Source organism: Protomyctophum parallelum, assembly GCF_964188405.1.
Source record: "Protomyctophum parallelum genome assembly, chromosome: 2".
Classification (NCBI taxonomy): domain Eukaryota; kingdom Metazoa; phylum Chordata; class Actinopteri; order Myctophiformes; family Myctophidae; genus Protomyctophum; species Protomyctophum parallelum.
This window is the reverse complement of record NC_139699.1, coordinates 37,003,797-37,029,233: the sequence shown is the minus strand read 5'-3', so window position 1 is coordinate 37,029,233 and position 25,437 is coordinate 37,003,797. Positions and strand designations below refer to the sequence as shown.

At 38.9% G+C, this 25,437-nt stretch overlaps 2 protein-coding genes across 2 annotated transcripts in view; both read right to left on the bottom strand.

Moving 5' to 3' along the window:
* Nucleotides 1-1,829: 1,829 nt before the first annotated feature.
* rplp2b (ribosomal protein, large P2 b) lies at nucleotides 1,830-4,796 on the bottom strand. The gene is made up of 5 exons (XM_083757512.1): nucleotides 4,733-4,796; nucleotides 3,816-3,939; nucleotides 3,653-3,701; nucleotides 2,070-2,171; nucleotides 1,830-1,949 (listed from the first exon to the last, which is right to left on the bottom strand). The coding sequence occupies exons 2-5, from the start codon at nucleotides 3,936-3,938 to the stop codon at nucleotides 1,870-1,872; spliced, it is 354 nt and encodes a 117-aa protein (XP_083613638.1). The 5' UTR covers nucleotide 3,939; nucleotides 4,733-4,796; the 3' UTR covers nucleotides 1,830-1,869.
* A 10,644-nt stretch (nucleotides 4,797-15,440) lies between these two features.
* Nucleotides 15,441-25,437, bottom strand: part of lin7c (lin-7 homolog C (C. elegans)) — an 11,574-nt gene continuing 1,577 nt past the window's right edge. The window contains exons 2-6 of the mRNA XM_083791400.1: nucleotides 22,703-22,821; nucleotides 22,473-22,544; nucleotides 22,173-22,382; nucleotides 19,827-21,109; nucleotides 15,441-18,978 (exon numbers count right to left, since the gene is read on the bottom strand). Coding sequence (XP_083647526.1) covers nucleotides 20,942-21,109; nucleotides 22,173-22,382; nucleotides 22,473-22,544; nucleotides 22,703-22,821 — 569 coding nt within the window. The 3' untranslated portion in view covers nucleotides 15,441-18,978; nucleotides 19,827-20,941. The remainder of the gene's footprint in view (nucleotides 18,979-19,826; nucleotides 21,110-22,172; nucleotides 22,383-22,472; nucleotides 22,545-22,702; nucleotides 22,822-25,437) is intronic.

The following is a 25,437-nucleotide window of genomic DNA, read 5'->3' as shown; positions in this document are numbered from 1 at the left end:
ACTTCAAAACTTATTAAAGAACAGCAAAGCATTGTGCCAAACTGCCAATGTGTTACTGGCAACATTACCCAATACCCTTCCTTGAAAACAAAAAGGAATGCATATGGTGTACAGTGCTCCCTGCGGATCACATCGTATAATTACATATCATCAATAAAATGATATTGACACAATCAGGGAATTTAAATTAAATTACTAATATACCTCTACTCTACACATTTTGGAGCTGGACCACTACAATTGTTTGATACATACCATTTCAGATTGAGCATAACAATGTAAAATACAGTAATCAAATTAATTCTCCATATTCAGACCGCAGCCATCTTGCCAGCAAGGTGATACCATTACCTACAGTAGGTGACACTTCCCATAGACAGCCCATTCATCCAAACAGAAAAGTCCCCTCTAATTATATTAAACGTCAAAATCACCAACATTGCAGCTGTAGGGAAAGCTTGAATTACCCTCTTTCAATCTGTAGTGTAAAGTGTTTGTCTCATAAAAATCCACCGTAGACATTTTGATGAGCTACTTCCTGTCAATAATTTCCTTGCAGATGATTTATTTCTAAGTGCTGGAGTTTGGAAGTGCTCGTTGACTCCAGGGTTGACTCACTCAACGGCCCATATGTACCACCTGTTTTGAAGGTGCACATAATGCAGGAGGTTGCTTTACTAATAACGAGCGTTTCCATACTCTGATACTTACAAAATAATCATCTGCAAGGAAATCCTTGACAGGAAGTAGCTCATAAAATGTCTACGGTGGATTTTTATTAAACAAAAACTTTACAGATTGAAAGAGGATAATTCAAGCTTTCCCTACAGCTGCAATGTTGGTGATTTTGACGTTGTTTAATGTAATGAGGACTTTAATGTTTGGATGAATGGGCTCTCTATGGAAAGTGTCACGTACCTTGCTTGCAAGTCTGTGGTCCGAATATGGAGAATTAGAATGTATTACAGAAGATACTGCCCAAGTCTCTCCTTTACCAGCTGTCAATGCTTCCTTTCCTAAGAAAATAAATTAGTATAATTCCTGTAAGACCACACAGAAGATTCAACATTTTGCAATAATGGATTTTCATTCCTTGATTAGGCAATAATTAGTATTTATAGGCTAAGGCTAAAGCCATTGTGGCAATGGTTATACAACCTATAGTCTTCAATGTTGCTGTGCATTACAGAACAAAGCATGCCAGTGATAGTGGCATCATTTCCTACCCTTCTGAGCAGGCAAAAAGGAAAGCATATGGTGAACAGTGTTCCCTGCTGACCACAACCTTGAATTACACATTACATTAAGACAATCAGTGAGTTTGAAATGAAAAATAAAGTGTTACATTTATTTTTGCCTGGTGATCTACCTCCATTGGCCTACTTAACGAGATACGCATTCTCTTTTTTGTATTTTATTCAATTATCCAATTGCTAAACAGACTTGGAAGGTGCTCCTTAAAACAGTAGAGGGCAATGTTAATCTGGATATGTCCATGCACAGGCGATAAAGCCTGACATAGCACAGGATACGGCTTGTGAGACTTAACTCAATCTAGCCCAAACCACAATATATACACAATAGTTAAGCACCACACCAATAGTCAGAGAGATAGCCTCTTGAACAGTCAAGAAACGGTCCAACCAAAAATGTTAGTCTCACATCCAATCTCTAATTACATACCTCCTTAAACTTGTGTACACCAGGGCTATCTATACACAACAAATCCACCAAATATGTCTATTCTCTTAAATTAGTCATTTTAAGCATTCATTTGGCAGTCTTTCAGAAAATCAATAAAGCCATTAAAGGACTAAAACAGGGGCCGATTGTTTTATACAAATTTTTATTTATCTTGTTCTGAAATGTTTAGTCAAACAAGCCAAATCCCATGTCATCATCTGACCCCTCCTCCTCTGACTCTTTCTTTTCTTCCTTCTTCTCTTCAGCTGTAAAACATGTTCAACATCAAGGTTAACTCTAGTAAAGTATTAGCCAAGGTGAAGCAATGTAGTGTGTCAATGATACAGACAAATTACGTGTTAAAGTAAAAATATATATATGCTCACCTGCTGCAGCAGGGGCGGCGACAGCAGCAGCTCCACCAGCCGTAGCAGAGCTGGCAACTGCCACAGCACCACCTGCGGGCATGCTGGCCAGTTTACCATAACCTAAGAGGGGAAGGGTATTGCCAGATGTAAACAATAATCCTTTTCAAATCGGTTTCTGTTGTGTAAAATCTGAATATGTGAACTACAGTCTCGAGTCTCGACACTGGTACATTATTAAAACTACAAAAAATAAATATGTCCAAATAGCAAGAAATTTAGGCCAATTACAAGAATGCACAGGTGATGGTTTAAATCAATATTATTTCAAGCTTTTGCAGTGATTCATTACGATTAATGAACTATTATATAATTTTAATAGGGAAAATAGCACATCTGTAAGACGAGATTGTAGATCGGCTATTTTTGTTCGCCACATTGTACAACTAAGTATAAAGTATTATCTAGCCTAGTTGACAAATCTATTTAGTGTATATATACACATACACACACACCACACACACACGTGAATCTTTTCACAATGACGTTATTTTTCAGAAAGGAAGCCATTGAGGGTTAAAATGCGTCTTAATGCTTCCAACTCAAGTAGAATTATTAATGTTCTGTACAAGTGTCCATGATATACATGATGTGGAGACAATAAAGACTATTGTCATTACAGTTTGCTCAGTACAATATTTCGGGGGCATATTTAGAATGTGTGCAGGGTTGAGTATGTTGAATCTAGTTTGCATTAATGAGGATTTAGTTGACACAATGAAATAAAAATGGCGATGGTATTCAGTGTGGGGCAGACGGCCTGTCACAGCCAGATTTGGGAGACCAGTAGCTTTGTTGTTGCAAGGAAAGCGGTAAAATTAGACTTTCGTGGTTGTTTTCGTCTCAGATTTAGTCCGACGGAGGGACACAGTATAACTCTACGGGGACACAAAGTGGGACCCGGAAGTATCTCTGGAGGGGGCGCTCACATCACGGCTAAAACACTGAATATGTTTCTATTTCAGGTGCTCAATATTTTATGTCAAGGACCCCAAAAATATATGTAATTGGCCACCGACTCCCATCTCAAAATATGTTGTTCCAGGGACCCCTCAGAAGCAAAGATTTGAGTTAAAAACGTTCGCTCTGAAAAAATATATGAGGCAAGGAAGCAACCAGGTGCTCGGGTATAAAAATAAATGTTAAAAGGTGCTCCTGGGATCAATCGGGATAACAACTCTATAGAACAAAGCGGAGATCCGGGTACACTTATGGTTAAAAAGGAGTAAAACTTTATTCAACCAAAATGTTCCGACCTATACGGTCATCATCAGCCCTGATGAAGACTGTATAGGTCGAAACATGTTGGCAAATTAAACATTTAATGCAATCAGTGAATCAGATAGGAATTTTCTGTTTGGATGTATGGGCTGTCAAGGACAGAAAGTCATTTTTTGACACTATGATGTCACATGGATACCCTCTATAGGCCACAAGTTTACACAGCAGAGGCATGAGTAACAAGACATTCGCTTTGAAATGCAAAATACATAGCATAAGGACTATTGAAATTAAAGTAGCATAACTAGTAACAAAGACATTACCTTGGGCAATCACCTCATCCACATTTTTCCCATGGAGTTCATTGATGACCTGTTGTGCGAGAGCATATTTTAATATTAATCATCACAACAGAAAAACAGTACAGGTCATACAGTTAAAGGTTATGCTAAAAGGATAACTCAAAAATCCCCAGGACCATCATACCTTCTCCATGCGGGTATCGTCAGCCTCAATGCCGACACTTTCCAGGATTTTTTTAATGTCCTTGGCCTCTGGGTTGTTATTGCCTCCCAGGGCAGACAGAAGGTAAGCAGCAACGTAACGCATGCTAAAGGGGCAGAAAATGTCACATTTAAGAAAAAAGACACAAAGATATTATATAATGTAATATGTGGAATCACTGGAGTGGCCAAGAAAATACCAGAGATTCAGTTCAGACAAATGAAACACTGCCGTGCATATTTTATGCTTCAAACTATTATGCTATAAAGATGAATGTTGCAGCCGATTTGAGGTAAAGACAACACAAAAACGGGTTACATTATGCAGTCAACGATGATAGATAATAGCAAAATCAAATTTGAGATTAAAGACTGTGTGCTAGAAGGATTAGATTAAATTGATTTAAACTGGTTTACTTGTTAAATCGATAGCAGCTATGAGTTTGAACAAAGTGTCTGACGTGTTTCTCAGGTTATTAGAATGGATAATTATGAATGTCATACATAAAAAGTGAAACCACGGACGCTGGAATAAAAGTTATTCAGTCATGCACTTTCCAAATGAATGAGATGACGAATCCATCTAGCTTGAATCTGTACACCTACACAATTGCATGATAGATAGTATGGCAGTATCTTAATAAATGTAAACGAACCAAAGGCCAGCAAATTATAGTTTTACATGATCTCCACCATGCGGCGGTTGATCAGGGGCACATCAGTGCTAACTTGCTAATGCTAGCATGTCATGCGCTGCGCTGATAACACGAAATGTCCCCACGGTATGAGTATTTGAAGTGAATCTTTAGAATTGTCTATGATTCATTGAGATGTAGTTGTACTTCTGGGGTTGATTTACCACTCATATAGCTATTTATAACACTTTATTAAGACACTCACTTGAGCTGGAAAGGCGAACGCGTGTACACGTTGAGATTGACACAGGCAGAAAGGAAGTTGCGTAGCAGGCTGGAAACGGATGTAGCAGCCCAGGAGCAATGGAAAAAAATAAAGAAAAATAAAGAAAATACGATAAATGAATACGTTTCGGAATATCTTAATAATAGTAGTAGTGTATAAGAAAATAAATATATTTTGAACTTTTTGGACAGTTTGAAAGAAAGAATGTAATGTTTTTATTTATTCGTGTTTACATGGACAGCCGATCATGGCGTGGCAAGTTGAGGTGTCAGTGCAAGCCCATGTTTGCTTTAATAACAGCCGTAAATTTGTATTGTTGAATCTACTGTCATTCACACCCAGTGTTGGGCAAGTTACTTTGAAAGCGTAGCTTGTAAAGCTACAAGTAGCTCAGCATGGCAGTAGCTTGATCAAGCTACATAGCTACCCCTGGAGAGATGTAGCTTGTAAAGCTACAGTTACATGGAAAAAGTAGCTCAAAGTAGCTCAGCTACTTTTTATTTTTCAGCGTTAAATTGAGAATGTACATGCGTGTATATGAAACAACATATAATATCCTACAAAAAAGTCACATGCCACGATGCCAGCTGAAATATGCCTCTCAACTGAGTTTTATTTAAAAAAATAAAAAAAAGACTTACAGAGACTTACACAAATAAAAGAGGAGCTGTTTGTTATACATGGCATTTGATCGTCAATGTTAACACATCTTAACTGTAAAAATAATAATGGTATCTTGATAGCCACACGCCCACACCTATACATAAATGATAAATCTTAACTTAACACAAGTTACCTAAACTGTAACTTAACTGTAAAAGAAAGTTGGGCCTATATTTGTGATACCAGGGCCAATCAGAGGCCAATTATTAGAGGCAGCTGTTGGCTTGTCAAGTGCTGCAGTGACATGCAGCCCTCAAAGCAATCAGAAAAATGAACAGTCCTTGATTTTTCAAAGGGGGTTCTAGTACAATAATTAACACAGCAACCAATGGTCAAAATGAATATATTTATTTCATGTTATTGCCCAAAATTGTAGCTTGTAACTTGAGTAGCTAAGCTATGCAAAATGACCCAAAAAGTAGCTGAGCTACTTGACGAGGTACACAAATATGAATGTAGCTAAAATACCACAAGCTACAGCAAAATGTAGCTCAGCTACGTAGCTCAGCTACATGTAGCTTTATACTCCCCAACACTGTTCACACCGGTAACAAGGAAACTCACCCCGTTTTTGTTTTCCTCCCAGAATTTTCCCCAGTAAGGGGTGGGAGAGGCTGGACAGCAGACGGCTGGACTTTGCACCACTCGGTTCACACAAGTGGGATTTTTCCAAAAATAATACAAACAGCATATTACAAAGTTATCCCTTAAGGCCCTTAAAACAAGGCTCCAGACCTCCCAAAACAAACTGGTCAGGCTCCTACTTGGCCTCACCCCCCGGCCCGAACCCACCTCACCCCTGCCCACTTTGACAGGCTGGGATGGCTTAGGGTTGTCGACAGAGTACAGCATCTTGCAATGGGTCTGGTCCACAAGATTCGATACACCACTTAGATACCCATGTACCTGTCTAAATACTTCCTTAATGTAAACGAAGTCCACACCCACAACACCAGAGGGAGTGCAACAAACCATGTACAACCCAGATTCGGCACAAACAAGGGACTAAATTATTTTCGCTCCTATGCCACCAAAATGTGGAACGCCCTACCAACAGTCATTAAGACATGTGAATCCCTTGACTCCTTCAAAACCGCTCTCAAAGGGCACCTACGGATGGCTGCAATTCGAAACTGGCCTCTGTAAAATCTGAATCCCCCCCACCCCCCCACCCCATTTCCCTCACTGTATATTGTATATTTTCCCAGTGCTTGTATATTTTCCCTTTTTTGCTTCCCATATGATGAATTCCTGTTCTGTTCTTTAGCTACATAGAAATGTCTATTTGTATGTCTCTAAATGGTTGTATGTCTTTAAATGTTTTGATGAATTGAACAATGTGGACCCTGTTGTAAACAAGTGTAATGCTTAATTGGGTCGTCCACTCACAGTTGACAGTCTTTGTATTGAGTTTGTGCTTAAAATGTACTGTAAATTCTACAAACTGTTAATAAATATTTCAATCAATCAATCAATCCCCCTCACTGGTGAAAATTCCGGGAGGAAAAACGGGCAAGCACCGGGGTTGTCCAGTATTCCTCACGCCTTCCTCTTGACAATACAACCTATATTATCTGTGGGGTTCAGGCCAGTTGGCTGGTCAGTTAAGCACAGTAATACCATGGCCAGTACAATATAGCAGCCTACTATAGTTTAAGTTTTGGGCTTTTGGCACTGTGGGCAGGTGCCAAATCGAGCTGGAAATGAATATTAGCATCTCCATTAAGCTTATCAACATACTGAAAGTAAGTGAAACACAATGTACTCTAAAAAGAGGGGTGCAGTGTTAAGTTTCCACTGTCAGTGGACCAAAACCAGCAGATAACATGGCCTAAATCATCATTGTGTTTTATCAAGTCCAGAGTCTCAACACAACCGTCTATTATGATATTTTACAGCACTGTGTGCCTCCATACATTGACAAGCTTTATGTTGATTCTGATCTTTTTTTTCCAGCAGCACTTGGCACCTGCCCACAGAGCCAAAACTACTAGTAACTGCCTGGTGTACTAACCATGGTATTACTGTGCTTAACTGACCTACTGGCCTGATCCACAGAATATCTAGGTTGTATTGTCAAGAGGAAGGTGTGAGACAATACAAATACAAAATTCAACAATACAAATTCATTTATGGCTTCCATAACACCTCAACAGTGAACAAAGGCTGATCACCTCCATGCCATTGATGAAATAATTTGTTCAAAAGTAGCCCAGACCAAGTATTGACTGCATACATTAATATTCTTGACAGATGGTCGACATTTCTGGTTTAAAAATATCTTTTAGTGGTCTCGTAAAATATTCTAATATTTTGAAATAGGATTTTTTGATTTTCATGAACAAAAAAAGGTTTTAAATACTTCACTTTATGCAATGAATTGAGAATATATGAAAGTTTCATGTTGAATAGAAGAAGGAAGCGCTGCCGTGGTCCTTTGTTGAACTGAATACAGGTGCTCGTTGGTGAGGTTTAATCATGAAGATAAAGAAGAGGGTCCAAGGCACTATGTCCGACTGTTCCAGTGAAGTGAAGGCCTTTATTATATTTTATGGCATGGCAAAGATCATTAAAATGCGACCAAAACACGTTGGTCCTCCCTTTTTATAATGATCTTTGCCATGCCATAAAATATAATAAAGTATTTTTCACTTAACTGGATCAGAGTGCCTTGGACCATCTTCTTTATCTATATGGAAGTTTTATTTTTTGAATTATATTTGGGAAGATAATTAACTTTGACACAATATTTTTTGAAAAGGTGCTGTATATCACCTGGTTCTGCAGTTCCTCTCACAGCAGGCCAAATCCTATGGTCTCTAGTAGGGGGCCATTATGAGGATGATGTCCCATTTGTCTTGACTCTCCACTTGACCTCTACAGTTTCTAAACACTGTGGGCTCTATTTCCGTCCATGAAACCCGTTATCCCTAAACTTCTTTGCCTTTAAAAAAAAAAAGTTCAACTACCCAATCTACATTGACACGTTGTGTGCTTGAAAGTATTAAAACATGTTTTTCAAAATAGTAAAAAAAAAAAAAAGGCAAAGAAGTTTAGGGATAACTGGGGTTTAGCATGGACAAAAATAGAGCCCTGTGTGTGTTGCACAAATGCACAGTAAGGATGGATGGATGTACAGATACTGGTGCACCTGCTCCTGCTGCTGCTCTGGCTCCTGCACTAGTCCCAGCTCCAGGATGCTGTGCTTGCTGTGAAATGTCATCCATTCTGGTTGTCAGATAAGATGGAGTGAACAATTCCCATGCAAGACGGATAAGATTAACTGTGGCCAAACTTTGGAAAATGATGGCAGCCATGTGAGCCACAGTTCTCATCCATCTCTGTGCAACTCCACCGCGTTGTTGCCATCTGCTTCTGGTGTGAATATTCTAACAGTGAAAGGTAAAACAACCAACTTGAATGTGAAGATGGCCAGGCAGGGCCTCAGTATGTGACTACTACAGGTCACACAACACAACCAACAATAACTAACTTTTAAGAGTGCCTTCACTGCACACAAAGTTTCCCGCAAGTCTGCATAACAATTTTAGAAGATGTTTTGCAGAGGCTGTTTACCATTCCTATCAAGAGTTCTTAAATCCTGCCGGAACCCGACCCCACCTGTCATTTTCGGTCTTTGTCGGGCCCGACATTTATGGTAATTAGTCTGGCCGTACTGAGTCTCAGTCGGGCCGGCCTACTCAGGGCCCGTACATATTTTTTCAGGCCCGTTGAGAACAATTTCACACAACCACTGTCTTCCTCTCCAAAGTGGGTGCATATCATTGGGCATTTTACCACTTAAGCCCTATTTTAATGCCAAGTCAGGGGAGTCAGTTTGATAGTGATTAAAGAAAACAACAAGCAGCATGAGTGCCTCATGTCCTTGTAGAAAGGTCAACCATGCAAGCAAATTCGCAACATCTGATGAGAAAAGGCCTTGTAATTTCTAAATAAATGAAAGAAAATAGGAAACCACTAAGGCTACTCAACTGTATACTACTCACTTTTCTATTGCGGGTGGTTTTATATTATAATTATATTATAACAGTTTAGATACTTAAAAGGACAACTTTGTTTTGTTTTTCCAACCAAGGTTCATGTTCAGATTCAGATTCATGGGGAGTTTGAGTGATACACTGACTGACTGACGGGAAATGCATGATTCCATTGTTATCATCACAATATATATACGAGAGTGGCGCCATCGTCTGACCATGGAATATGTAGAAGGGAGGCTGTGGAGAAAACTCTGATATTAAAGCCCTCCTCCGTGAGTGTGGAGGTTGTACTGCTGGGGCAGATCGGCGTATGCACGCATCCGCCTGGGTGATGTCAGACTGTTGGGCGAGTGCGGTCGTTTTGGCATGGGATGAACTTTGACCAATAAATGCACAATGAAAACAGGTATGGACAAGGGTTCATGGCCATATATATGGGGATTAGTGAGTGACGGGGGATTGCATTTAGGTGTTGTGACAGATCACGTGATGTCATGATGACCTGGGCACCTGGGGGCTTGGCTGGGGTGACCAGGGGGCTGATGTCATCATTGTCATGTGATGTCATGATGATGTCACGATGACCTGGTCACCTGGGGGCTGGCCTGGGGTGACCAGGGGGCTGATGTCATCATTGTCATGTGATGTCATGATGATGTCACGATGACCTGGTCACCTGGGGGCTGGCCTGGGGTGACCAGGGGGCTGATGTCATCATTGTCATGTGATGTCATGATGATGTCACGATGACCTGGTCACCTGGGGGCTGGCCTGGGGTGACCAGGGGGCTGATGTCACGTGACGTCACGATGACCTGGGAGCTTGCCTGGGGAATTGCGACTTCATGACAGAGTGATGGGAATTGTGGGTTATGTGACAAACGCACAATTTCATAGTTATCTGCGACCTTTGTCACAGATAATGCATTGTTTAATTTTATTTTTTTCTTTGACGGGGCATAATGTGGCTAAATATGTCTTTTTACAAAATTGTACAGCTTTTTCTTTATTATTTACCATTACTGTAGTCCCACTAGACCCCAGGAAATGACATCTGGCCACAGTAGTTGTTTTCCGTGTGTCTGAACGGACTACTAGGGGGCTGGCTGCCATACATCGTATACATCGCCTACGTCGTAGGCTCAATAAGTCAGTTTGTCACCACCCTCTTCACATTCAATAGATCCTGTGACTATAGAAAATAACTAGAACTGCACTCTGTCGAGTGCATACTTGCTTGTTGCACACTAGTAGGCCATAAATGGCCAACTAGTGCGCAAGCAGAGCGCGCATGTAATGTTTTCGCCCGCTGTAAACTGCCAAATCTCAGTATCTCTGTGAAGGAATGTTTGAAATGATTAATGTTTAGATGTAATTATTTGCTACCTACTATACATGTAAACATTTAGTATTAAGTATGATTCTAGTTTCTATCTATATAAGAAATACTGTTTTATCGTTGTAGATATATACTGGATCCCTTTTTTTTTCAGAGAAAAATAAATCACTTATATGTGTTGAAAAAAAGGTATATAAACTGAATTAAAATATGTTATACAGTATACTTTTTCTGTAAACGGTGGAATCTCAATATCTCTGTGAAGGAACATTTGAAATGTGTAATTATTAGGTGTAACTATTTACTACCTATCTAATTTATGTATGTAAACGCCTATAAAAAAAAGTATATAAACTGAATTAAAATTTTAATTTTAATTTTAAATCTATTTCATGTTAGACTATAGTGATATTAATACTAAATCATGGTCAGAGTAATATGTGTCTCTAATTTCAATTTCTATAATAATACTTTCACATTTGTTAAAATATACATGATCTAAAATATTTCCGTAATCTGTAGTTGGATTTGTATTTAATTGTTTAAAGCCTAATTTTGACATGTAGGTCTTTATACTTCTTTCTATCTTAGTATTATGGTCTTCATTGAAATCTCCTATTATCAAAATTGCAGAAGTCGGAGATGATATATACTGTACCATGTATTCGAGAAATGTGTTTAATTTTGAAAGCTCTGTTTTAGGTGATCTGTACATAAGAATGATATATAGATTTTTATCTTTTACATGTATACATATATGTTCTACTTTCTCTAATATCCTGCTTTCAGTTGGAATTTCTTCAATGGAAATATCTTCTTTTATAGCAAACATAACTCCCCCACCTATATCTTTTTCTCTATATCTTTTCCTCATCCGCAGAAAAACATCAAATCTGTGCCCGTATTGCTGGATCAATGATGACGAAATGACCATATTTCTTACGTCATCATTTAGAGCTAGTCATACACGTATTTCTTACGTCATCATTTAGAGCTAGTCATACATCAAATCTGTACCCATATTGCTGGACCAATGATGACGAAATGACCATATTTCTTACATACACACCACGTACTCTAGTCCCAGCAGATCAGGCACAATTTGGTAAATTATTTTTTTATTGATTATGTATATAGTATACGTATGACTAGCTCTAAATGATGACGTAAGAAATATATATAGTATATATATAGTATACTGTATAAAGTGTGTAGTTGTAAGTTGATTAGCGGTATTCTGTGGTCACTTTGGTCCAAAAACCGTGACAGCCGTTCCGCCATTTCAGGACCCCCCCAGAAAAACATCAAATCTGTGCCCGTATTGCTGGACCAATGATGACGAAATGACCATATTTCTTACGTCATCATTTAGAGCTAGTCATACACGTATTTCTTACGTCATCATTTAGAGCTAGTCATACACATACACACACATTTGAGGCTTACGCAGAAAAACATCAAATCTGTGTCCGTATTGCTGGATCAATGATGACGAAATGACCATATTTCTTACGTCATCATTTAGAGCTAGTCATACACGTATTTCTTACGTCATCATTTAGAGCTAGTCATACATCAAATCTGTGCCCGTATTGCTGGACCAATGATGACGAAATGACCATATTTCTTACATACACACCACGTACTCTGGTCCCAGCAGATCAGGCACAATTTGGTAAATTATTTTTTATTGATTATGTATATAGTATACGTATGACTAGCTCTAAATGATGACGTAAGACATATATATAGTATATATATAGTATATAGGCATATACTATATATGTATACATATATACTCTATACTCTATACTGTATAAAGTGTGTAGTTGTAAGTTGATTAGCGGTATTCTGTGGTCACTTTGGTCCAAAAACCGTGACAGCCGTTCCGCCATTTCAGGACCCCCCCAGAAAAACATCAAATCTGTGCCCGTATTGCTGGACCAATGATGACGAAATGACCATATTTCTTACGTCATCATTTAGAGCTAGTCATACACGTATGTGTATGACTAGCTCTAAATGATGACGTAAGAAATACGTGTATGACTAGCTCTAAATGATGACGTAAGAAATATGGTCATTTCGTCATCATTGGTCCAGCAATACGGGCACAGATTTGATGTTTTTCTGGGGGGGTCCTGAAATGGCGGAACGGCTGTCACGACAAATGGACCAGGCCGATCACATTACTTGCGCGCTCTGCTTGCGCAAGTAACTAGAACTGCACTCTGTCAAGTGCATACTTGCTTGTTGCACACTAGTAGGCCATAAATGGCCAACTAGTGCGCAAGCAGAGCGCGCAAGTCCTTTCGACCGCTGTAAACTGTCAAATCTCAGTATCTCTGTGAAATGTATAATTTTTAGATGTAACTATTTGCTACCTACCTACTTTATGCATATAAACACCTAGTATTATTGTCTCCACCAGGCCGAAGGCATGGGGGGAGAGTATGTTTTGCACTCCGTCCGTCCGTCCGTGTGTGTGTGTGTGTGTCCGTCCGTCCGTCCGTGTGTCCGTGAGCAGCTAATCTCGGCCACCGTTAACCCGGTCGATGCCAAATTTTGCACACACACTCCCTGGATGCCAACGATGAACCTCTGCCCCAAAATTTCCAGAACGGCCTGTTATAGCTCCACCAGGAGGCCGCTTTGTGCAAAACAAGTACAAGTGCACAGTACACCTACAGATTTTGTCCAAACATCGTGCAAATTGGTACAGTCTCTCTAGAGCCATTCAACGAAACGGGTCTTTCAGATTTCTCAGACTCCATCCTGATTGGTTAAGATTGGCTTCCAAAGTTCACAGGAGTGCTCAGTTTCAAACAAAATGCTGCAAATCATGAACACATCGCGTGATTTCCGTGAAATTGTGCACGCACATTCCCACTAGGCCGAGGAAGAAATGCCACATGAACAATTTCAACTCAGCCTCAAGGTGGCGCTATAACTGGCCAAAAAGTGTTTTTACCTCTAATTTACTTTTGTTGCCCTTTTATCCAACCACCAGATGAAGGCAAGCTGCAATGTCCTACATCCCTATCCTGGTGGAGACCTGTGCCCAGAAGGGCACTCTTTCTAGTTAAGTATGATTCAAGTTTCTATCTATATAAGTTTGGGTGAAGAGCTAGTCATACATATACACACCACGTACAGATCAGGCACAATTTGCTATTTTATTTTTTACTGATTATGTATATAGTATACGTATGACTAGCTCTAAATGATGACGTAAGAAATATATATAGTATATATATAGTATATAGGCATATACTATATACGTATACATATATACTCTATACTGTATAAAGTGTGTAGTTGTAAGTTGATTAGCGGTATACTGTGGTTACTTTGCGCCAAAAACCGTGACAGCTGTCCCGCCATTTGATGTTTATGCAAGAAAACAGCAAATCTGTGCCTGGTTTGCTGGGACCAAACGACCACAAATGACCATATTTCTTACGTCATCATTAAGAGCTAGTCATACATATACACACCACGTACTCTGGTCCCAGCAGATCAGGCACAGTTTGCCATTTTATTTTTACTGATTATGTATATAGTATACGTATGACTAGCTCTAAATGATGACGTAAGAAATATATATATATAGTATATAGGCATATACTATATACGTATACATATATACTCTATACTGTATAAAGTGTGTAGTTGTAAGTTGATTAGCGGTATACTGTGGTTACTTTGCGCCAGAAACCGTGACAGCTGTCCCGCCATTTGATGTTTATGCAAGAAAACAGCAAATCTGTGCCTGGTTTGCTGGGACCAAATGACCACAAATGACCATATTTCTTACGTCATCATTAAGAGCTAGTCATACATATACACACCACGTACTCTGGGCACAGTTTGCTATTTTATTTTGACTGATTATGTATATAGTATACGTATGACTAGCTCTAAATGATGACGTAAGAAATATATATATAGTATATAGGCATATACTATATACATATATACTCTATACTGTATAAAGTGTGTAGTTGTAAGTTGATTAGCGGTATACTGTGGTTACTTTGCGCCAAAAACGTGACAGCTGTCCCGCCATTTGATGTTTATGCAAGAAAACAGCAAATCTGTGCCTGGTTTGCTGGGACCAAATGACCACAAATGACCATATTTCTTACGTCATCATTAAGAGCTAGTCATACATATACACACCACGTACTCTGGTCCCAGCAGATCAGGCACAATTTGCTATTTTATTTTTACTGATTATGTATATAGTATACGTATGACTAGCTCTAAATGATGACGTAAGAAATATGGTCATTTGTGGTCATTTGGTCCCAGCAAAACAGGCACAGATTTGATGTTTTTCTGCATAAACATTGATTGGCGGGACAGCTGTCACGGTGGAAGAGACCGGGCGAAAACATTACTTGCGCGCTCTGCTTGCGCAAGTAATAAAGAAATAGCTGTAATTTAAAAAAATACATATTTAGCAGTCAAATAGCTAAAATCGTTAAAACAAAAGAAAGCAGCAAATGAAGAAAAACAAACAAAAATTACACTCATTTTTCTTATAAAAACCTCTCCAATAAAAACCTAAAACCAAAAAGAATTGTACTACATACACAGATCAGATCATGGCTCCGCTAGACTCGAGAGATCTTTCCTTATTTTTGAAAGGCAGACAGCCAGTTAGGAAGACAACCAAGATGCATAGGCATTAGGCAATAAACAAATTTATTTAGTGCACCCTTCAATCCCAATGTCTTTAATCTACCTGACACCCACTACATTGCTGTACATTCCACATTAATGTAATAGTAAATATATTGGACGACATAGACTAAGAACACAACATAGTTTAAACATAAAAATCTGAAACAAGCAGTAAAACAATCAATATTTTATCAAAATTTCACCAATGTTGCAAGTACTCGCATAGGCTTATAACATGGAAGTATCTCAAAAATACAAGCTGTGATCTATGCCTGTTCACTTCCTTGAAATGGAAGGTGTTGGACCTAATCAGTGATGCTAGATCACTGCTGCATCAATTCTGAGAGCCTTTACATACAGTATATAAGGCCCTGGAACAGTCAAGTGGGAGCACCAATCATTCTTGGAAAATTCTTATGAAAATCACTTATAAAAAAGGGAGAGAATTATCAAAAGAAAACTATTATAAAAATATTCTATTGACCATAACAATATATAAACAAGAATAAATGTTAGAAACCTGATCAAATTTCATTATGGATTAAGTCGGCAAATACAGGTAACATTCTAAGGACAGCAAGGCCAACTAACCGATATAACAGGTTGTGGCTAGTTTCCATATTTTGTGACGTATGTGAAGTATTGTATATTAAATATGGTAAGTTCAAGGGAATACACACCCCATATTTCTGATATTTTGAGAATTAGATGATTAAATTAGTTTATTTAAATATTATCTCCACTACATACTATGAAAAGCTCACGCAGAAAATATCCCTATCCCATTGTGAATGTAGTTTTTTACATTTCATGCACTTATGTTCTTATCTGATCTGTATTCACATTACCCCCCCCCGTCCGTCCGTCATATACAGTTTATGGCTAATTTGATTTCATTATGAAAGTTATTATTGCAACAAGATCTCTTATACATCTCATCTGAACTAGAGTACCTGAATTAGCCACAGTCCAGGCTATCTTTTGAACGATCCATTCAATTTAAGATTATACATTTCAAATGCCCCATCATGTAGTATTCCTTTAAACATTTCTGCACAAGAGGTTGAAGTCCTAAATAACTTACAGTAAAAAAAAAAAAAAAAGTTTAATCTGCACTATTAAAGTTGACCTTGCATAGATGCTTGATTTAACACCTCTCGGATATATTGTCTTTAGTGATTATGCAATTGAAATGTTTACTAAATTTAAGCATTTCTTCCACTTTCAAGCATGTTTGGGGTAATTTAAACATCTACTCAGGCGTTTGTGAGCACCCCAGACAGTTTTTATGTTGCTTGATTCTATTTAGACATTTGCCATTTATTTGATGGTGCCCCTTCCTATACAAACCAATTGTATCTCCAAACTCCATTTTAACCATGTTAGATTAATTGAAAACACCTTTTGGTCCATGTGACTTATATGTCCTTGGGCCTGTGTATTTTTCAATTAAGTTTTTCCTGCATCTGTAGGCAGTAAATAATAAATAGGATGCAAAATGTATGACAATGGAAGACAGCAAAATCCTTATGGAGCACATACCAGTAGTACAGTAATGTAAAATATACATAAATTATAGTTAATTCAAATTAAGATCATTTACAATCCACTAACCATTGTGTAAAATCATACTTAATTATTGGTAGACATGGTCACATTCAACTTCATACTTCAGTTACACAGATCTTCAAATAAAAAGTGAAGTAAGAACATAGTTTGAAGTGGCTTATTGTCTGCATATCTATCCATCCCACCTATCACCTTGTAAGGGTACTAGACCAGGGAGATGGATTGCTGAGGTGGAGCGACACTGCCACAACTAGTCCGGTACCACTACTTACCTCGCCTTGCTTGCTGAAAAGAACAGATTTTCAATATTTTCAGCGTAGGTAGTGAGTCGTTGGTAAAACACGTGCCTTTGAATCACAAGGTTCTGGGTTCAATAACAGGCAATGCCAACTCAGTGTATGAGTAGTATGGTTTGAGCAACTAAAGTGTGGCATAATTACTGGGAGCCTAGGATAAGTGTGGGGTCCGTCTCAGCAATCCATCTCCCGGGTAGACTAGGCAGCAAAAAAAAAACGTCATTCAAACTGCCCTGTCTCTGGGCATTTGGATCCTGCAGAACAGGACCCAGGATCAGTTTCAGTGATGCAGTCGAACAACAAAATATAGTGCGTAGCCGTAGACTATTTCAAATTACAGAAAACATTTACATCAACGATGTCCATATTTACAAGTAACTGGGAATTAGACACTAGAATTTGACCGGCCTTCGGCTGGTCTCTCTAGCGCCACGCCATCCAGGTGGCCAGTGTACTGTACAGTACCATACTGTACTGTAGCAGGCTTTACTGTACTGTAATGTACTGTACCGTAGCATACTATAATGTACCATACTGTACAATACTGTCCTGTGCTGTACAATACTGTTTTGTGCTGTACTGTACCATAATGTGCCGTACTGTACCGCTGCGCCGTGTGTGTGGTGGAAAGAGGAGTGGCCTAAAACATGATGTAATTTGCATCACTGTGAAATGTTGCACAATGACATGTAAATGCAAACTGTATAGTAATTATGACAGTTGCATGGATGCAACATAGTGCGTTATGTCTGGACAGGCATGCAGTAGGTATTCTGCATGGAGAGATTTGTGCAGTGTGGTTTGGTAGGAGAAGACGCACGTATAGACGGTGGACCCCCCTTTCAATTAGTGTAGCAAGACATTTTAAATTTAGCCCGTCATCTTCATTTCCAGGGGTATTACCATAATGTGGTTTTATATACATGTGCATCCTTTAACCAGCAATTTCTTATTTGCATTCCACATAACCTATAACTTTAGTTTGTAAACTACAGTAACTCTTCAGCTTACTGGTAGCAGTGCCAGTAAATGTATGTAACAAATGCAAATCAAATCATGCTTAGAAAGCTGGTTTAGAAAAACTAACATTGTTCTTTAATATCAGATAATGGCAAGGAGAGAAAAAAAAGGTTCACTGAAAATGTCATGGTAACCCTAACATATTTTCATTTACGCCAAATGGCTCACATAGTGTCTCAGGCTTTTTTGTTTATTTAAATCAGTGGTTCTCAAAGTCGGATCTGGGGACCCCAGGGGTCCTTGATTGTTCCAGGAGGTCCCTAGTGTAATGTGTTAACACCATACAAGATGTAGAGTTAAACCTATTCAATATAGAGCGCTGAATACTGACGTCACTTGCTCATCCCCTGGTTCCAAGGGGTCCACGGAAGTAATTTCTCTATGGAGAATAACATGGCTCATCTTAAAATCGTTTCATAAGCATTGTGGTCCAAAAATAAACAAGCTGTCTCTGCGTTATTGTCAGGAAGGTGTCTCTGTATCGTTTGCGACAGTCAGTCACTCATATATGATTTGTTTGTTTCTAGCAAAAATGTAACACATTTAGTAGCAATAGCGTTTTCTCTTAGTCAGTTGATTCTTCATATCCATATGAGTGAAACGGCCCCGGATGACATATTTTTCAAACACAGTTCTTATATGAGGCAATCTAAGGTCACATTCTCACCTAATACTTCGGTAGACTCAAATGCGTATGGGCGGAGAATGTGGGATTCTTGCATATTTAATTTGCTGCGGTTTGCCTTCACACAGTCATCCGCAGCAATTGGAAACGCAGCAGGGGGGTCCTTTATCAATGTGTTCCATTCATAAACTAGCCTACACAGTGAAATCTATGGTTATAAAATTATACTCATAACATGCATGTGTCGTGCCGTCTGGGACTGGACCCCCCCCCCCCACCCCCTCTCTCTCGCTATACGCAAACGCACGCAGCCACACACTGTTCTTTTGGGCATGGATCCGAGGCAAGCGCACTGATATAACAGACAGCAGCGCAAAATGTTTACGCGTTTATTGAGATGAAAGTTCCTACTCCCTACACAGTGACAGCACTCCATGTTTACGGCACGCACAGACAGACAGAATATTCTGTATGCTATAATACTATTACACTGCACTGCAGCGTTTATGTGTTTTCTTTCTGAATTGATTAATGTACTCGTCCTCATTTCGATCAGGGCTTCAGTCTCCTCATTCGACCACGTCTATCCACGGTAACGGGACATCTTTGCGCTGCGTAAAATATGCCTTCTCCGTCTCCAACTGTGTTCAGCTCCTCAGCCGCCACATTGTTTGCTTCATTTCCTTTATTTACTGCGGATTGCATTCACACCTGCACCGAATCGTAATCAAGTGCGATTGGAAGAGAAGCGAAACCCCTGTTTTTGCTCGGAGTATAATGCGGTTCTTTGATACGCATTACGATTCGAATGAGCCTTCACACCTGCCAAACGAAGTGCACTTTCTGAAAATGCGCAATGGTATGAATGTGACCTAAAATCCCCTATGGGGATTACAATGCAAATAAAAAGTACAGGAACCCATGGGTTTGCACCCTCTACCGATATTGACGTCAGACTTCGGTGCTCTATATACACATTTCTTCCGTGTTTTCTTTTTTAAATATTTTAAATTGATTTTGAAGCCATATATTCAGAAGGGGGGACCTCAATTGAGTACATATTAATGTAGGGGTTCTTGGTTTACTTTAAGTGATGTGCGTATTCGTTTTTTTTAAATTAAAAAGAAATAACATACATTAAATTTGGCCTTAAAGGACAACTTTAGTTTTTTCAGCCACGGTTCATGTTTAAGGTTGTTATTAGAGAAAGTAAAAGATGAGTGTCATTTTATTTTCATTGGCTGCTTTCTTTAATTTTAGCAATTTTAGCTATTTTTGACAGGTGGACGGGGGCATTTGAACATGTATGTATTTTATTTATTTATAGCGATTTATTTTTTTATTATTTAGTATAGCCCACCCCCTTCACATTCAGTAGATCGTGTGATCTTTTGTGGCCAGATGTAATGTCCTTGGGTCTAGGAGGACTATAGTAAATAATATAAATAATCGCTATAAAAGATTGTAAAAAAACCCCAAAACATTTAGCCTAATGTTTGAATGCCCCCGCACCCCCCTGGCAAAAATCTCTAAAACGAAAGAAAGCTGCAAATGAAAAAATTAATGAACTCATCTTTTACTTTCTCCAATAACCTAAAACATGAACCTTGGTTGAAAAAAAACTAAAGTTGTCCTTTAAACAAAGACCATGAAGAACAGAATCTGTGTGTTGCCCTGAGGCACTTAGCGACTGTACAAACAAAAAACATATACGATACAGAAACGAAACAGATACGTAAGCATAAGGAAACTTCGTAATGTGAATTAAATAAACCAAAATGTTAATAAAAAAATTATGATCAGTTTAGTGTTCAGCAGTGTCAAGTACAACAACAATTTGTGGATTTTAAAACTCTACAGAAAATAACATTAACATGTGACTACAGACCGAACTCAGTTCAATATCGTCGTCATTACAGGGAGTTAAGTGGGGGACAGGGACAGATGAGGCAGATAAAATAATTGAGCATTCATTTAGAGGACAACACTACTGGGGATAGTTGTTCTGTTGCCGGCGCTTTGCCGACCTCATTTTCTCAAAACGTGACTCCATTTCCTCTAGGACCTTAGGGGTGTACCTTACTACCAGCTTGACTGTACCCTGAGCTGCCTTGAGGAGTTCCACAGCTTTCTCGTGATGCTCCCCTTCCACACTCTGTAGAAAGCAAGAGAAAGTCATGAGAGTGTGTGTGTGTGTGTGTAAGTTAAGAGATAATAATAACAATATAAAAGCAAGAATGACACTCAAGTCATAACTGCCAGGTGCAACCAGCATTGATGCTTGGCTGTCTCTTATCCCCTTATTTTTATTTGTCATTTGTCCCTGATTTTATTTACGGTAATTATTGTCTTTTTTGGTGTGTTTACTTGTTTCTCTAACCACCCGGCCGTTGTTTTAGCTCATTTCCAACATTCTTTTGTTGGTTCAAGCACCGTGTTTTGTCATGGCTTTCCTGCAGCTCCAGTTAGCTCATAACATTCGCTGCTGTAGCTACTCGCTCTGCGTTGCGGCGTTCAGAGTATGGGGTTTTACTCCCATTGGCGTAGAAGGCAGCCAATGATGACTAGGTCGCTGTCGCTAGTAGTAAGGTCGCTAGGAGGCAGCCAATCATGACTTGGCCATGTTTAGAGTCGTTTTACGGTCAGGGTGTGATGCAAGGAGAGAACACACCATCGTTCCGAGTTCCGGTCCTCGCTGAACAGGCTCCCTGACCAACCTGTAGGAGTTGCCTCTCCACCCTGCTATCCCCCTGAACATGAGCAATAGGCTCTGTGCAGAACTGTAAGGTGGTGTAACAGTTTTCTTTAAATGTTCAGTTTTCCATAGCTTTGTTTGATTGGCCCGGCAGCAGCTTTGAACCGGAAACATGTGTTTGTTTGCACAGAGCCTATTAGTGTTCATTGGAGCACCCGACCACGACCAAGCCGGATGCATCATGGAGGAAGTTTTAAACCTTGGTCTCAAAAGGTGGTGGGCAGGAACTTTATCCCTGCACCACCCAGACCAACAGGAGAGCATTGCCCACTTTGAAATGTATTGTTTACCCCATTTAATTACTCAGGTGCCCACTCTGTACTGACATTTTACATTTATTTTGCTCTGTGATTTCTGAACTTTATGATAAAATGATCAGTATCACATGAATTTGTTGTATTATGATGAGAAACAAATCAAATGAGGCACATCATATCATTGTGTAAATCTGTTATGAACATACCACTCCATTAACAGAGAGAAGCTGATCGCCTCTCTTGAGGCCACCATGGCGGTCAGCAATGCCCCCTGGGATGATCCTTGATATGTAAATAGGAGAGTTTTGTTCTTTTCCACCCATTATGTTAAATCCGAGGCCTTCTTCCGTCTTGGGTAGCTCCACAACACGAGGGTGTGAGTGACCCTCACTTGCTGCGAAAGCTGCAACAGTAGCCTAAAAAGATAATTAATGTTGTCAATACACAAAAGGAGTCTCAAAAATCATGTATTTTGTTCTCTAGTCTAGTGTTCAGTTTGATTCTACCTTGGCTGTGGCATTGGCCCTGACCTCAGGACTGCTGTTGATGTCCACTGTTTCATACACATGTTCATACACCTGAAGAGACATTGAATGTATTCAAGATGGAAAATGTTACTCTTCAAAATAAAACAGGTTTACAAAAAGAACATTTGTTTGTAAACTTTGCATTTGTAATATTCATAAGGGAAATTTACTAACTGGAGCCGAGTGTGGAGAAAAGATAAATGACTAACTTCTCGAACAGCATTACAGAACTCGCTCTGCAGAACCCTTTGCAGTGCCTGCAGCTTCTGAGGAGGCACTTCTCCTGTTCTCTGGAGCTTGTCAAGAAGTTCAATAGCACGAGAAATATCTGCAGAAACAAAGGGAAGAACAACAGAACAATCAGAGATCTTCCCAACAACAATGAGGTGCGTTAGCATTTGTGAGACCAGTTCAAACATGTATGCTATGGAGGAAAGTGGCAACACTAGGGGACGGGGTGTAAATCTTGGACCACAACGATTATGATTTTTTTGATAACAATTCATGCAATGAATCACAAAATCGCCAATTTCACCATGATGACTATTTGATTATTTCAATAAAGATTTTTTTTTCTCATGCAGTTCTGTAATACAATACTTTAGTGTTAGTGGATATAGCTAAGCAATAACAATTTATAACAAGCTTCATGTTATCCGCTAAATATTTTTCAAAAAGTGCCACATTTTACAGAAAATCGATTACAGTTGAATCACCACCTTATGATCGACGTTGTGGACTCTGTATTGATTGCAAAAGATATCAATAATTTTATCAAAATCCCAAAGGGAGGCCAATCATTTTCCAATATTTTTCAAAGGGGGTGAGAGCTCGATCAAAATAACAATCATATTCCCTTTTATTTGCCAAGTAAGTTTGTGCATACTAGATAGGGACGTCGCTGACGATTTGGTTGCCCTACTGGCATATATTTGTGCTGCCCCTCCTCCCGATGAGAGTGCTGCGTTATATCATGCAGATCGGCTACTTTAGCCGTTTGCGAGAACACACAAATCGGCGTACGTTATTATGCGGCAGAACCGGAGAAAATTGTTATTATGAGGGTCGGTTTGGCACATTTTATTGCCCTACTCACGGTGCATATTGCACGTAGCGACGACGGCACGGCGCTCATACTAGAAATTTGAGTTGGTGTTCCTAAACGTTACAAATAGACATAACCACACAAGAGTACCGGTATATTAAATAACACATAGCATGATGTCCCTCTAGGGCAGGCTACATACATACATATTTACATCAGTGCAGAGAATAGACATGATGATTACATTGATTAAATATATGAAACTTTTCATGAAGGGTGAAATCAATTGGAACTGTGGCTGAAGACACCCTGGGGAACAACAGGATCCAAAGATGACAATGCATTTTTATTAAAATAATAATAATAAATATAGGATATAAGATGGGGTCAAGCCCAAAAAGAAAAAGCTATAAGCAATATACAAAATGAGCTATACAGATTAGTGATGCACCGAATATTCGGCCTCAGAAATTATTCGGCAGAAAATGGCTAAAAATGCATTTTCGGCCTATTTGGTTTCGGCCTGAATAGGCAGAAAATATATCACTGAATAGTGTAATGCATTCAAAAGAGCTGAATAAATGTTTTATGGACCCATAATAGTGATTATTATTTAAGTTAAGTTTTGCCATAACCATTTAGTTTAGCTTTAAAGGTACGGCCATGACAGCAATGGTAGGAATAAAATATATAATATAAATCATATTCGGATATTCGGTATTCGGCCAACTGTTTCCTATATTCGGTTTCGGTCAGGAATTTCCCTTTCGGTGCATCCCTAATACAGATGACATACGTTGTTTTGTTTTTTACGCTGAAGGGGTTGTTTGTCAATGCTGTAGTCCCGCAACCGCAACCGGAGTCAGACTCCATTGGCATGTATGGAAAATGGAAATGCAATTTCTGTGACTTGGTCAAAATATTGATCGAGCAAATCATAATATTTTTTTATCTAGGGATCTAAAAGTCAGAGGTCTTTTGACGAATGAGTGTGAGCTTCAGTTACTGAGAGATCCACACGGCCCTCAACCATATTGCCAAATTTCATTAAAAACGATAGCTCAGAACTGCCCAAACTGCTAAAACAGCGGATACGATAACAAAAGGGCCCTTTGGGCTTGACCCCCATTAAAAAAAAAAAGAAAAAAAAAAGAAATCACACCTATGCAGTATGCATCATCATACATCATCATGACCCAACAAGTCGATTTGCTCAGACACATATGACGTAAATTCTCCATCATCAATGGGAATTTAACAAAAATACCGATTTGCTCAGACACATGACGTAAATTCTTCATTCATGAATTGCATTTAATGTTTGTGTAAGGACAAATGTAATGGTGATGTAAAACAAACGGTGCAAACACAAACATTAAACGCCATCAACAATATGACGTAAATGACACATTATGACATAAATGTTCCCTTCATTGTCAATGGCGTTTACAAAACAAAGATTGAACTAAAGACAAACATTACACCTGTGTATAGGAGGGGCTAGCGCCTCAAAATCTACACTATAGCTGAATACAGCCCTTAACAATTTGATTTGTATTTACAAGCAGGGATGCAGCGGTCTAATGCAGTGGTTCTCTCAATGTGGAGTGAAAATATTATGTACAGGTAAATTCAACTAGGCCAGTACATTTAATTGACAGACCATAAATTATGAGACCAAATCATGTCTAACAGTAAAATATTCTTAGATTGGGGTCCAGATAAAAATAAATATATTTAAAATTGGTTTAAAAAGGTTGAGACTGGTTCTCTTCAATCGTGCAGTACAGTAACATTTTAACCACTTAAAGATAAAAACATTTGCCCAAAATAGGAATGTCAGTGGACACTGGACAGTGGTTAACCTGTCCACTTGTCAATTTTTTCTACTTCTACCAT